Source organism: Notothenia rossii (genome assembly GCF_949606895.1).
Source record: "Notothenia rossii genome assembly, chromosome: 6".
Lineage (NCBI taxonomy): Eukaryota > Metazoa > Chordata > Actinopteri > Perciformes > Nototheniidae > Notothenia > Notothenia rossii.
Window position 1 is genome coordinate 1,040,930 of NC_136909.1, and position 12,500 is coordinate 1,053,429.

At 44.5% G+C, this 12,500-nt stretch overlaps 1 protein-coding gene across 1 annotated transcript; it reads left to right on the plus strand.

The window, feature by feature from the left end:
- Positions 1-802: 802 nt before the first annotated feature.
- On the plus strand, positions 803-9,282 carry prdm12b (PR domain containing 12b; the record flags this gene model as incomplete). Its single annotated transcript, XM_079687062.1, has 6 exons — positions 803-809; positions 2,039-2,104; positions 3,769-3,893; positions 4,352-4,507; positions 6,667-6,781; positions 7,950-9,282. 6 exons carry the CDS (start codon positions 803-805, stop codon positions 8,537-8,539), a joined length of 1,059 nt encoding a protein of 352 aa, XP_079543188.1. The 3' UTR covers positions 8,540-9,282.
- Positions 9,283-12,500: the final 3,218 nt, after the last annotated feature.

Consider the following 12,500-nt stretch of genomic DNA (forward strand, 5'->3'; position numbering starts at 1 on the left):
TCCAGAAGGTTGTTCTGATGGAGGTAAAAGGAGAGTTGTTTAAAGACAGTTCAAGTGTTTTAGACAGGAACGGGAGGAGAGAGACAGGCCTGTAGTTTATAACATCAGACGGGTTGAGAGTGGGTTTCTTAAGGAGAGGGTTTACTCTTGCCTCCTTGAGACTGTTTGGAAAGGGACCAGAAGTTAGAGAAGTGTTGATGAAATGAGAAACGGTAGAATATCAGGAGCGATAGTCTGAATGAGGTTTGAGGGGATAGGGTCCAGAGGAAAGGTGGTAGGACGGGCAGAGGTAACGAGGGTAAGAACCTCACTCAGAGAGAGAGGGGAGAAGGAGGTCAGTGTGTGGGGGAGGGTCTGGTGACCCAGAGGTGAGTAAAGGTGAGTCAGAAAAAGAAGAGCGAATATCATCAACCTTTTTTTCAAAGTTAACAAAGTCGCTTGACAGAGGGGAGGAGGGGGGAGGGGGGGGGGGGGGGTCCAAGAGGGTGGAGAAGATGGAAAATAGTTTTTGGGGATTGGAATAGGAAGATTGGATCTTATCTTGAAAGAAAGTGCTTTTTGCCTCAGAGATGGAAGCAGAGAAAGAGGAGAGCCTGATAGGTTAGGAGGTCGTCATGGTGTTTGGATTTCCACCGTTTCCGCTCTGCTGCCCGAAGGATGGATCTATTAGCACGCAGTGCGTCATTTAGCCAGGGAGCAGGAGGGGACTGACGAGCCTCTTATTAATAATAATAATAATGGGTTTCTTTTATAACGCACTTCATATTTGAGTTCAAATCCAGAAGTGCTACAAGCAGTGAGCATGAACAGTATAAAAACAGCACACAACACGGTGGAATGAATAAAAAGCAGTAAAAAAAACAATTCAAAATAAATAAAAGGTCCGGGAAAAGGCTCTATTGAACAGAAGGGTTGTGATGGGGGTGATCTGATCACCTATCAGAGACTCTTTGGGACATTTCACTAATTAGTTAACGAGCAACAGGAGCCCGGTGACGACATGATTACATAATTATATAAAGGAATTCATTTTTCTCGATCCGAGCCGAGATCACGGCGTTCAACCGGACCGTGACTTATTTAGATTAATTAATAAATAATAATCAATTAAATCAAATGTACAGGTCAACACTTCCTCTTTATATAAGAGAAACATATATACTTTATAACATTACACACATTTGATTGAGTGTGAAATACCAATCTCTGCAGTAAAAATAAAACATTTACCTGTAACATTTAATGCTGTAAAGAAGATATTTAATTATGAATAAAGACACAGAATATTAATTAATAAGATGATGTTCCACTTTAAACTGTTAAAGTGAATGGAGTTCAAATGCAGTGTCACATTGTTCATTAGTGTTTCTGATCAAGTTTAGTTATTAAAATAATACAATGTGATCAGAGGAGTTTAGAAACGCCCGTATCTTTACCCGAAGTCCCTCCGCTGATCATATCACTCCGGGCCTCCAACAACTCCCCGGCTCCCCGTTAAATACCGCATCCACTTCAACACGTTGCTCCTCCTCACCTTCGAGGCCCTTCACACCTCCATATCTCTCTGAACTCCTTCACACCTCCACTCCCTCTCGTGCTCTCCGGTCCTCCTCTGCCTTCATGTACCTTCTGCCCGCCGGACCACCGTGAGGTCACGAGCCTTCAGCCGCTCTGCCCCCCGTCTCTGGAGCTCTGTCCCACAAGACATCCGCAACATGGACTCACTCTCAACCTTCAAATCCCGCCTGAAAACCCACCTTTTTAAACTCGCGTATTCTATATCATAATTCCTCTAAAGGGATCGTTGTTTTTAAGTTGTTGTTTTTTAAAGTCTTAAATTACTGTTTGACCGTCTTTGTTGCTTGTTTCTAATGATGCTCTGTAAGGTCTCCTTGAGAGCTTTGAAAGGCGCCCATAAATAAAATGCATTATTATTATTATTATTATTATTATTATTATTATTATTATTATTATTATTATTATTGTTATTATTAAAGTGCCATTTTTAATTATATCTTGTATTTGTATTTCCTTCCAGAGGTGCAGAAGCTGTCCAGCCTGGTTCTCCCGAGCGAGGTGATCATCGCCCAGAGCTCCGTGCCAGGTAACGGCACTGTGTTCAATACGAGGTGTTTCTGTGATTCAATGGGGGTTCAAACATCGTTTTTATTATTTAGGAGGAACATTACAGTGATTAGAAAGCATATTTCACATTTTAGCGTCTCAGCTGTTTCTGTCAATTAAATGTAGGCTAGCAGAAAAATACATGTTTTGTTATATTTGCAAATTGTCATAAAACATTTTATGAATGTATTATCCTGTTGAGGATTCGTAAAAGCTCAGATGAATATGAAATAAATAAATACAATTTATTTATGATTTTTAAACGGACGGACGGTGTGTGTCTGACATCGTGAAGAGTTCACAGACATTGTGCGTCAGATTTAGGCCGAGAGTTGCAAACGCGCTATAACGGTCTAAAACAGGGGTTTCAAAGTGTGGGAAGGTGAGCACATGAGAACAGCCGCGCACCCCCTCCCAATTATTATTGCTTGTATTATTTTTATTGTTGTTGCTATAATGTAGTGGTATTCAATTGCATTTCAAAGAGGTCCAGTAAGAGAACATTTAATTAAATGCTCTGTTTTCTCTTTTTCGAGCACGCCATTTGAAATGACTCCGATTGTTTCTCTCCTCTGTCTCTGTGTGTGTGTTTGCATCTATCGTGCTGACTCACTGACTGCACCCATTTGATTGGCTGAGTAGCGTCACCTCCTTAAAACATTAAACAATAACTTTTTTAAACCTTTTTATCTTTATGTTTTTATTAAAAAAAATTACATTTTCAACATGGTGGATACATCCTTATATGCTCCCGGTAACACACTGAACGTCAACTTTGCCTCCTCATTACACTCAGCCTACTTTAGTGGGAACAATGAGTCTGCGTCTTTGATGCGCACAGGAATAAACGCAGATCATCCGCTGGCTGCAGCCTTTACCGGTACTTGCTTTTGATCAAAGTCAATGCGGAAAACCCGCACTCACACAGGTAGGCGGAGGTGAAGGGAATGAGCACTTTTACAGCCTTTTTGGCGAGGTGGGGGAACTCGGTCTCCACAGACAGCCAAATTGTGCAAGTGACGTTTTCTGCCAGACGCTGTCTCCTCTCTGACTTTAGGTCACTTCACTAAAAATCGATCCATGTTGCCGCTCGCATAAAGTTAGCTGAAGTTAACCGGATAGATTTCACTGTTTCTCGTTATTTTTTTCTCACGCTGTTTCTCCCGTGAAGCTTTCAAAGTGTGAGGCGCCCCTCCTCTGGGACCAGGGGACACTGAAGAGTGACACACACAGCTGGGAGACCAGGGGACACTATAGAGTGACGCACACAGCTGGGAGACCAGGGGACACTAAAGAGTGATGCACACAGCTGGAGACCAGAGGACACTAAAGAGTGACGCACACAGCTGGGAGACCAGGGGACACCAAAGAGTGACGCACACAGCTGGGAGACATGGGGACACTAAAGAGTGACGCACACAGCTGGAGACCAGAGGACACTAAAGAGTGACGCACACAGCTGGAGACCAGGGGACACTAAAGAGTGACGCACACAGCTGGGAGACCAGGGGACACTAAAGAGTGACGCACACAGCTGGGAGACCAGGGGACACTAAAGAGTGACGCACACAGCTGTGAGACCAGGGGACACTAAAGAATATAATTATAATGGTATTAATAAAACGTATATATTTTGTGTTTCAGGAGAAGGTTTGGGGATCTTCTCGAAGACGTGGATTAAAGCAGGAACAGAGATGGGACCGTTCACCGGACGTCTGATTTCCCCTGAACACATCGACCTGTACAAGAACAACAACCTCATGTGGGAGGTAAACAAACACACGTTTACACACGCACACACACACACACAAACACACACACACACACACACACACACACACACACACACACACACACACACACACACACACACACACACACACACACACACACACACACACACACACACACACACACACACACACACACACACACACACACACACACACACACACACACACACACACACACACACACACACACACACACACACACACACACACACACACACACACACACACACACACACACACACACACACACACACACACAAACATGAGGAATATCGTACATCTTGAAGTGCTAACTACAAATATGATATATCGTACGTCTAAGTATATCTTATTAAACCCTGAAAGGCTACAACAATGTGTTTGTAGTTAACGTTAAATATTACGATCGTGTTTCGGCCCTTACGATCTAAACCGAGGTGTTTTCCATTCTTCAGGTGTTTAACGAGGATGGGACGGTCCGATATTTCATCGACGCGAGTCAGGAGGACCAGAGGAGCTGGATGACGTACATCAAGTGTGCGAGGAACGAGCAGGAGCAGAACCTGGAGGTGGTGCAGGTCGGCAGCAGCATCTTCTACAAGGCCGTGGAGGTCAGTGTGGCTTACGAGGTTACTTGTTCTCGGCTGAGGTTGTTCTAGGCTGAGGTTGTTCCAGGCTGAGGTTGTTCTAGGCTGAGGTTGTTCCAGGCTGAGGTTGTTCCAGGCTGAGGTTGTTCTAGGCTGAGGTTGTTCCAGGCTGAGGTTGTTCTAGGCTGAGGTTGTTCCAGGCTGAGGTTGTTCGAGGCTGAGGTTGTTCTAGGCTGAGGTTGTTCTAGGCTGAGGTTGTTCTAGGCTGAGGTTGTTCCAGGCTGAGGTTGTTCCAGGCTGAGGTTGTTCCAGGCTGAGGTTGTTCCAGGCTGAGGTTGTTCTAGGCTGAGGTTGTTCTAGGCTGAGGTTGTTCCAGGCTGAGGTTGTTCTAGGCTGAGGTTGTTCTAGGCTGAGGTTGTTCTAGGCTGAGTTTGTTCTAGGCTGAGGTTGTTCTAGGCTGACGTTGTTCGAGTCCGAGGTTGTTCTAGGCTGAGGTTGTTCTAGGCTGAGGTTGTTCGAGGCTGAGGTTGTTCTAGGCTGTGGTTGTTCCAGGCTGAGGTTGTTCTAGGCTGAGGTTGTTCGAGGCTGAGGTTGTTCTAGGCTGTGGTTGTTCCAGGCTGAGGTTGTTCTAGGCTGTGGTTGTTCCAGGCTGAGGTTGTTCTAGGCTGTGGTTGTTCTAGGCTGAGGTTGTTCTAGGCTGAGGTTGTTCGAGGCTGAGGTTGTTCTAGGCTGTGGTTGTTCCAGGCTGAGGTTGTTCGAGGCTGAGGTTGTTCTAGGCTGAGGTTGTTCTAGGCTGAGGTTGTTCGAGGCTGAGGTTGTTCGAGGCTGAGGTTGTTCGAGGCTGAGGTTGTTCTAGGCTGAGGTTGTTCGAGGCTGAGGTTGTTCTAGGCTGAGGTTGTTCGAGGCTGAGGTTGTTCAAGGCTGAGGTTGTTCTAGGCTGAGGTTGTTCTAGGCTGAGGTTGTTCTAGGCTGAGGTTGTTCAAGGCTGAGGTTATTCTAGGCTGAGGTTGTTCGAGGCTGAGGTTGTTCAAGGCTGAGGTTGTTCGAGGCTGAGGTTGTTCGAGGCTGTTGCTTGGCGTGGCGAGAATATTGCTCAACTTTCTCTGGTCAGTTGGTCTACCTGCTCTTCACGTAGCTCTGCATGTCGTCGTTTAGGTGCTTTCTGGAGATAGGCACTCCTCAATCCACTCCAAGTTAGATGTTTCCATCTTGAGCTTTGTTAGTTAGTTAGTTTCCTAACGGACGTAATGTAAAAGCTGTAACGGTTGCAGCTTTTCTCAGACGCGGAGGGATACTGACTTGTGAAAAGTAACTACAATTCTACCCGTGATATACGCTCATTATATCACGGCTAAGAACCAATCAGATCGCTTGATTTGACTTGTCCTTTTATAGTTATTTATTATTTTATTATTATATCTAGTAAAAGAGCGGTAGAGGTCATTGAACGCACCGCCTCCTGTCCACTGACACAGAGTCTCTTAATTTATTTATATAGCTCATTGTATTGCAACTTAAGATATTATTATATTTCAAATGCATGTTCTACGATGTCCTTCATACGAGGCAGCTTGTTAGAATGTAGTCATATTTAGTCGTATACAATTATGTAAATTAAATATACATTCCCGGTAAATGAGTGACCTTTGAATCAATTTCATTAATAGAAGAATTAAAGAGGCAGTTAGATCAGGACATTCAAAATGAAGATGCAGGAGTGTGTGTGTGTGTGTGTGTGTGTGTGTGTGTGCGCGTGCGTGCGTGCGTGCGTGCGTGTGTGTGTGTTGGTCAATGTGGTATACCCATAGACTGTATATGGGTATACCCTACCATTCTACCTGACTGGTGGGAGTGTGTCGCCCTCTGCTGGGAGACTAGATGTATTTATTTTATGGTGAACATGGACTTTTATTCACCATGAAAACTCCCCGCCTCATTCCTGACAACAACACAATTATCTTTTACATTACGAGTTCTCTGACATGTTGTGTTTACAGATGCAAATGAGGTGTAATATTTGGAGAAATATACGGACACAAACAGAGACTGTTAGTAAAACAAAATGATGAGATGTTTGATTTCACTTCAGTTAAATACAAGACATGTTATTAAAGATAAATATGAAAAACAGACCCAATGCATGACAACATTTTGGTCCCTAACAACACGTTTCCTCTCCTCAGACGATTCCTCCGGACCAGGAGCTCCTCGTGTGGTACGGAAACTCCCACAACACGTTCCTGGGAATACCGGGAATACCTGGAGGAGACGAAGAGCAGACCAAGAAGACAAAGACAGGTAAACATGATTTTATTATCCCTAAATTAATCCATGAATGTGGATCCTGACAAGATCTTTTATTGCTCCTGTTTTTACGTCATAATGACAGCAGAGAAAATTATTCAAATCAGTTTTTGTCCCTTCCCTCTCAGGGCTTCCGTAAGATAATTAAAATATCCGATTGTTTAAAAACCTGCAGGAATGAGTCTTAAACCCAGACATGAGTCAGCATGGTATAACTTCCTGTCCCCTCCTCTAAAAGTCAATGGTTTTCTGAATGTGTTTTTGGTTATTATCCTGAAATAAAGTCATCATGCCCAACATTAGCCTCCTTTAGCTTAGCGTTGGTGACGTGAAGTCATGTGACCGTGCTGTAGTTCCTTTATAGCCCAACATTAGCCTCCTTTAGCTTAGCGGTGGTGACTTGAAGTCATGTGACCGTGCTGTAGTTCCTTTATAGCCCAACATTAGCCTCCTTTAGCTTAGCGGTGGTGACGTGAAGTCATGTGACCGTGCTGTAGTTCCTTTATAGCCCAACATTAGCCTCCTTTAGCTTAGCGGTGGTGACGTGAAGTCATGTGACCGCGCTGTAGTTCCTTTATAGCCCAACATTAGCCTCCTTTAGCTTAGCGGTGGTGACGTGAAGTCATGTGACCGTGCTGTAGTTCCTTTATAGCCCAACATTAGCCTCCTTTAGCTTAGCGGTGGTGACGTGAAGTCATGTGACCGCGCTGTAGTTCCTTTATAGCCCAACATTAGCCTCCTTTAGCTTAGCGGTGGTGACGTGAAGTCATGTGACCGTGCTGTAGTTCCTTTATAGCCCAACATTAGCCTCCTTTAGCTTAGCGGTGGTGACGTGAAGTCATGTGACCGTGCTGTAGTTCCTTTATAGCCCAACATTAGCCTCCTTTAGCTTAGCGGTGGTGACGTGAAGTCATGTGACCGTGCTGTAGTTCCTTTATAGCCCAACATTAGCCACCTTTAGCTTAGCGGTGGTGACGTGAAGTCATGTGACCGTGCTGTAGTTCCTTTATAGCCCAACATTAGCCTCCTTTAGCTTAGCGGTGGTGACGTGAAGTCATGTGACCGTGCTGTAGTTCCTTTATAGCCCAACATTAGCCTCCTTTAGCTTAGCATTCAACGTTTGTTTAACACGGAGATTATTTTCTACATAATCCAAAATCAGATGGAGAAATCCCATTGGACCAGGGAGATGCTGCCTTCAGGGTCCACTACAGAAATGCCACATCCCTGCACCGCTCTATAATCCCTCCTCTTCCTCCTCCAGATGAGTTCCACACCTGTGAAGGCTCCTCCTCTTCCTCCTCCTGCTCTTCCTCCTCCTCTTCCTCATCCTCCATCAGTGTTGGTCGCATGCGTTGTGTAATCTGTCATCGCGGGTTCAACTCCCGCAGCAACCTCCGCTCTCACATGAGGATTCACACGCTGGACAAACCCTTCGTCTGCCGCTTCTGCAACAGACGCTTCAGCCAGTCGTCGACTCTGAGGAATCACGTGCGTCTGCACACCGGAGAGCGACCGTACAAGTGCCTCGTCTGCCAGTCCGCCTACTCCCAGCTGGCCGGGCTGCGTGCGCATCAGAAGAGCGCCCGGCACCGACCATCTGCAGACGCTAATGCTAAGGCTAACGCCATCGCTATCGCCGCCGCGGGGGGAGGGAACATGATGGTGCACTCCCCTCAGAATCACCCCCCCCAGCTGAGCATGCCTCACCCAGCCTCTCTGGTTCACCACATACCCACCATGGTGCTGTGAGAGGCACCACTGAACAAGAACTACTGAAGTATACCTTTGTCAGCAGTTTTAAACACGTTGTTAAAGTTGTAAATTGAAAACAGATCAACAAAAAATCTGGCCAGGTTTAGCTCAATATTGTGGTTGAAACTATTGATCAATCAACCCTAAACATGGCGTGCATGTGAACTAAACTCACGCATCCAGTCACAGTTGAAGGGTAACGTTACGTATCTTACCCCGGGTAACGTCAGAAACCGTAGAAGTTCTGGTTAAAGTTGTACATTGAAAACAGATCAACAGATTTTTTTATTCCTCCTGGCTAGGTTCAGCTAAACTTTGTGGTTCGCCTTCCAAGAGGTACGTTCAATATGTGACGGACGTACATTGAAAAGAGCCAGATTAGTCGTACGTCATGAATCCTCTGACGTTACCATTCAACGAACCTGCATCGTTGGAGCAAAGAAACCTTGGCTAGGTTTAGATAAAGATTTTGGTTTGGCCTTAGAAAAGTACTCTTTTGAAGAACCCTAAAACTGACGTTCCCATTGAACTAAAGTCCGTCCAGTCACAGTCGAAGGGCAACGTTACGTATCTTATCCCTCAGAAACCGTAGAAGTTTGAACACCTGGTTTTGGTTGTAAATGGAAACAGAACTACTTGGTTGAGAGAAGAAACAACATATACCCCCCATGGTGCGGTGAGAGGGCAGACATGAGTCACAGCAGAACAATAACTAGTGAATTATACATTTGAACCAAACTGCGTCCTCAATAACCGTAAAGGGTAACGTCAGCAGTTTTAAAAACGTGGTTAAAGTTTTAAATTGAAAAGATCAACAGATATTTAAATCCTGCTGGCTAGATTTAACCAAACATCGTGGTTTGAAACATGTTTTAAAAAAGCCAGATTAGTCGTACGTCATGACTCCTCTTACGTTCCCATTCAACGAACCTTCATCATTGGAGCAAGGAAACCCTGGCTAGGTTGAGAAAAAGATTGAAGCTATTGATCAATCACCACTAAAACGGACGTTCCCATTGAACCCATCCAGTCACAGTTGAAGGGTCACGTTACGTATCTTATGATCAGTTTTAAACACGTGGTTAAAGTTGTAAATGGAAACAAGAAACAAACAAAACAAAACGACCAGCTTTAGGCTTGGAATAAACATCGTGGTTCGACTAAGAACAAGTGCACGTTTTATTATTACAGATGTCTGCGCGCTCTCTGGAGTTAAAGTCTTCGTGGGATACGCTGGAAACCATCAGACTCATCCAAAACCACGACTTGCTTTTCAAAATACCGTACAGATGTTGAACCTGGAAGCGTCAGTTCTCTTAAATAAAACTCCTAAACACACCGGTGACGCTTCAATCAGAGATGATCTCGGCACGTCGTTGGTATGGGCCAGTAAACCCTTTCCTCTAGCGTTGGCTAGGAATGAGGATTGATCACGTTTAAATGCAGTTGTTTACGTGCATGCAGCATCGTGCAACGTGTATGTCTGCATTAGGACACAGTGACATCACACTTGAGTAGCTTTAAGGTGTTAGTGTACACATGTAAGACACAAGTACGTGTAAGATTTTATCGCACCATATTGGGTGCCAAGTGTAGATTAATTAGAGGATTTATTAAATTATCAAGCACTAAGCATACGTACTTATTTAGAGTAGGCATCATAGTTATTTATAATAAAAGGTAGGAGGACTGCATTTTTGAAAAGCGCTTTTATTTTGCAATTAACGCCACAGCTGGACGTGGATTCAGCTGTGTCACACACACACACACACACACACACACACACACACACACACACACACACACACACACACACATATTACGCATCGTCTATTCACACTGATCCTTAAAAGTGTTGCATGCTGGGACGTTGTTAGCCCTATCAGTGTCTGTGAGACGTCGTGCGTTGCTCTGCATGCTGCTCTGGTAACGTTTGAAGTATGTGGGTGTGATGGAAACTCAAAGTCAGAGGAAGTCCTGCAGAGTTTCGACCACATCGTGCTGATTGTTGGTCCATTCTCGTGACTCAAATACACTTGATATACTGTGCATAGAGTGTGTTCCCTGCAGTGGAAGGTGAAGCATTATGGCTGTTGTTATCATGTGTCTGAAAGTCCCACAATAAGCAGACCCCGTATCCTACAAAGTCAGATTGGAGTGTTTTTAATGGAGTCTGGCGGCTTAGAAATTCACCAAAATGTACGTAAGCAACACTTAAAAATAACAACACATACCAGTTGAGGTATCCACAATATTTAGGATGCTTCCACAGCTTCAGCTTGCCGTCAGATGGTCCTCTACGCTCTCGTGATTTAACGTCGCCGAACACGGGATCTACCGCCAACATGTGAGTGTTTTGAGTTGATGTGAAACACAGCTGGAAACGACAGAATGACGAAGCATTATCTCAGCGTATGATGATAGCACTCTCTCATCTCGTGCGTCTATGAACAGGATCTTCTTTTAGCTGCATGCTAACAGGGTCGTCTCTAAAAACTCAGATGTGTAATTATTATGAATGATATTATTATTGTGTGAACCCCAAATGGGGTCTGAGCGGGTTCAGGTTCACGTGGGGAGTCTCTGTGTTCACTTGACCTGATGGATCAGGAGCTCCAGCAGTTAGCAGCTTCTCTCCATGTACATAAACTGTCAGAGGAATAATGATGTGAATATAAATGTGCTTTGAGCATTTTAAGAACTTAATTCAACCGTCACTTTATCAGACGTCACATGTGTGAAGTATGTTGAGTTAAAGGACGTTGTATTTGAGCGTATATACTCCTAATAAAGTATTACTAAAGTCTGTCTGTGTGTTTTTATACGTATAATTAAGATCCAGCTGAGCAACCATTGCCAGTACTACTGCAGCTACACATATATACTCTCAGACAGGCACAAGTACTACTGTAGGTACACATATATACTCTCAGAGAGAAGCAAGTACTACTGTAGGTACACATATATACTCTCAGAGAGAAGCAAGTACTACTGTAGGTACACATATATACTCTCAGAGAGAAGCAAGTACTACTGTAGGTACACATATAGAGAGAAGCAAGTACTACTGTAGGTACACATATATACTCTCAGCTCTCCTCAGGGCTGACTTCATTCAGTTAGCAGCTCATGCCTTAAAACAGAAGCTTCAGACTGATTATAAAAAGCTGTGTTATGCAAATGAGTGATTGCTTGATTGATGAATACTGTGATATATATTTGTACATAAACATTGAATAAGTTCATTATATGACAAGCACAAGTTTAATCTGTGGGCCATATTTCATTATGCTATTTGAATGAGCTCAGGGCCGTTTCCTCATGAGTCTGTTTTAGTCTCGTTTGCACAGAATTGATGCTCAGCTCGTATTTCATTTTTAAACCAGTAATGAGCAGACTGAAGACCACGTGCTTTTAGTCATCGTGATAAACTGGGTATTCGGTTCATCAGATTGGAAACACAAGTTTAATCTGTGGGCCATATTTCATTAGACTATTTGAATTAGCTCAGGGCCATTTCAAAATGGGCCGCATTTGGCCCCCGGGCCGCAGTTTGGACACCCCTGATATAGAGATATAATGTACTCTACACTGCTGTCAGGTGACCTGTAGAGCAGGTCCACTCTCTGTACCCTGTAGAGCAGGTCCACCTCCACTCTCTGTACCCTGTAGAGCAGGTCCACTCTCTGTACCCTGTAGAGCAGGTCCACCTCCACTCTCTGTACCCTGTAGAGCAGGTCTACTCTCTGTACCCTGTAGAGCAGGTCCACTCTCTGTACCCTGTAGAGCAGGTCCACCTCCACTCTCTGTACCCTGTAGAGCAGGTCCACTCTCTGTACCCTGTAGAGCAGGTCCACTCTCTGTACCCTGTAGAGCAGGTCTACCTCACTCTCTGTACCCTGTAGAGCAGGTCTACCTCCACTCCCTGTACCCTGTAGAGCAGGTCTACCTCCACTCT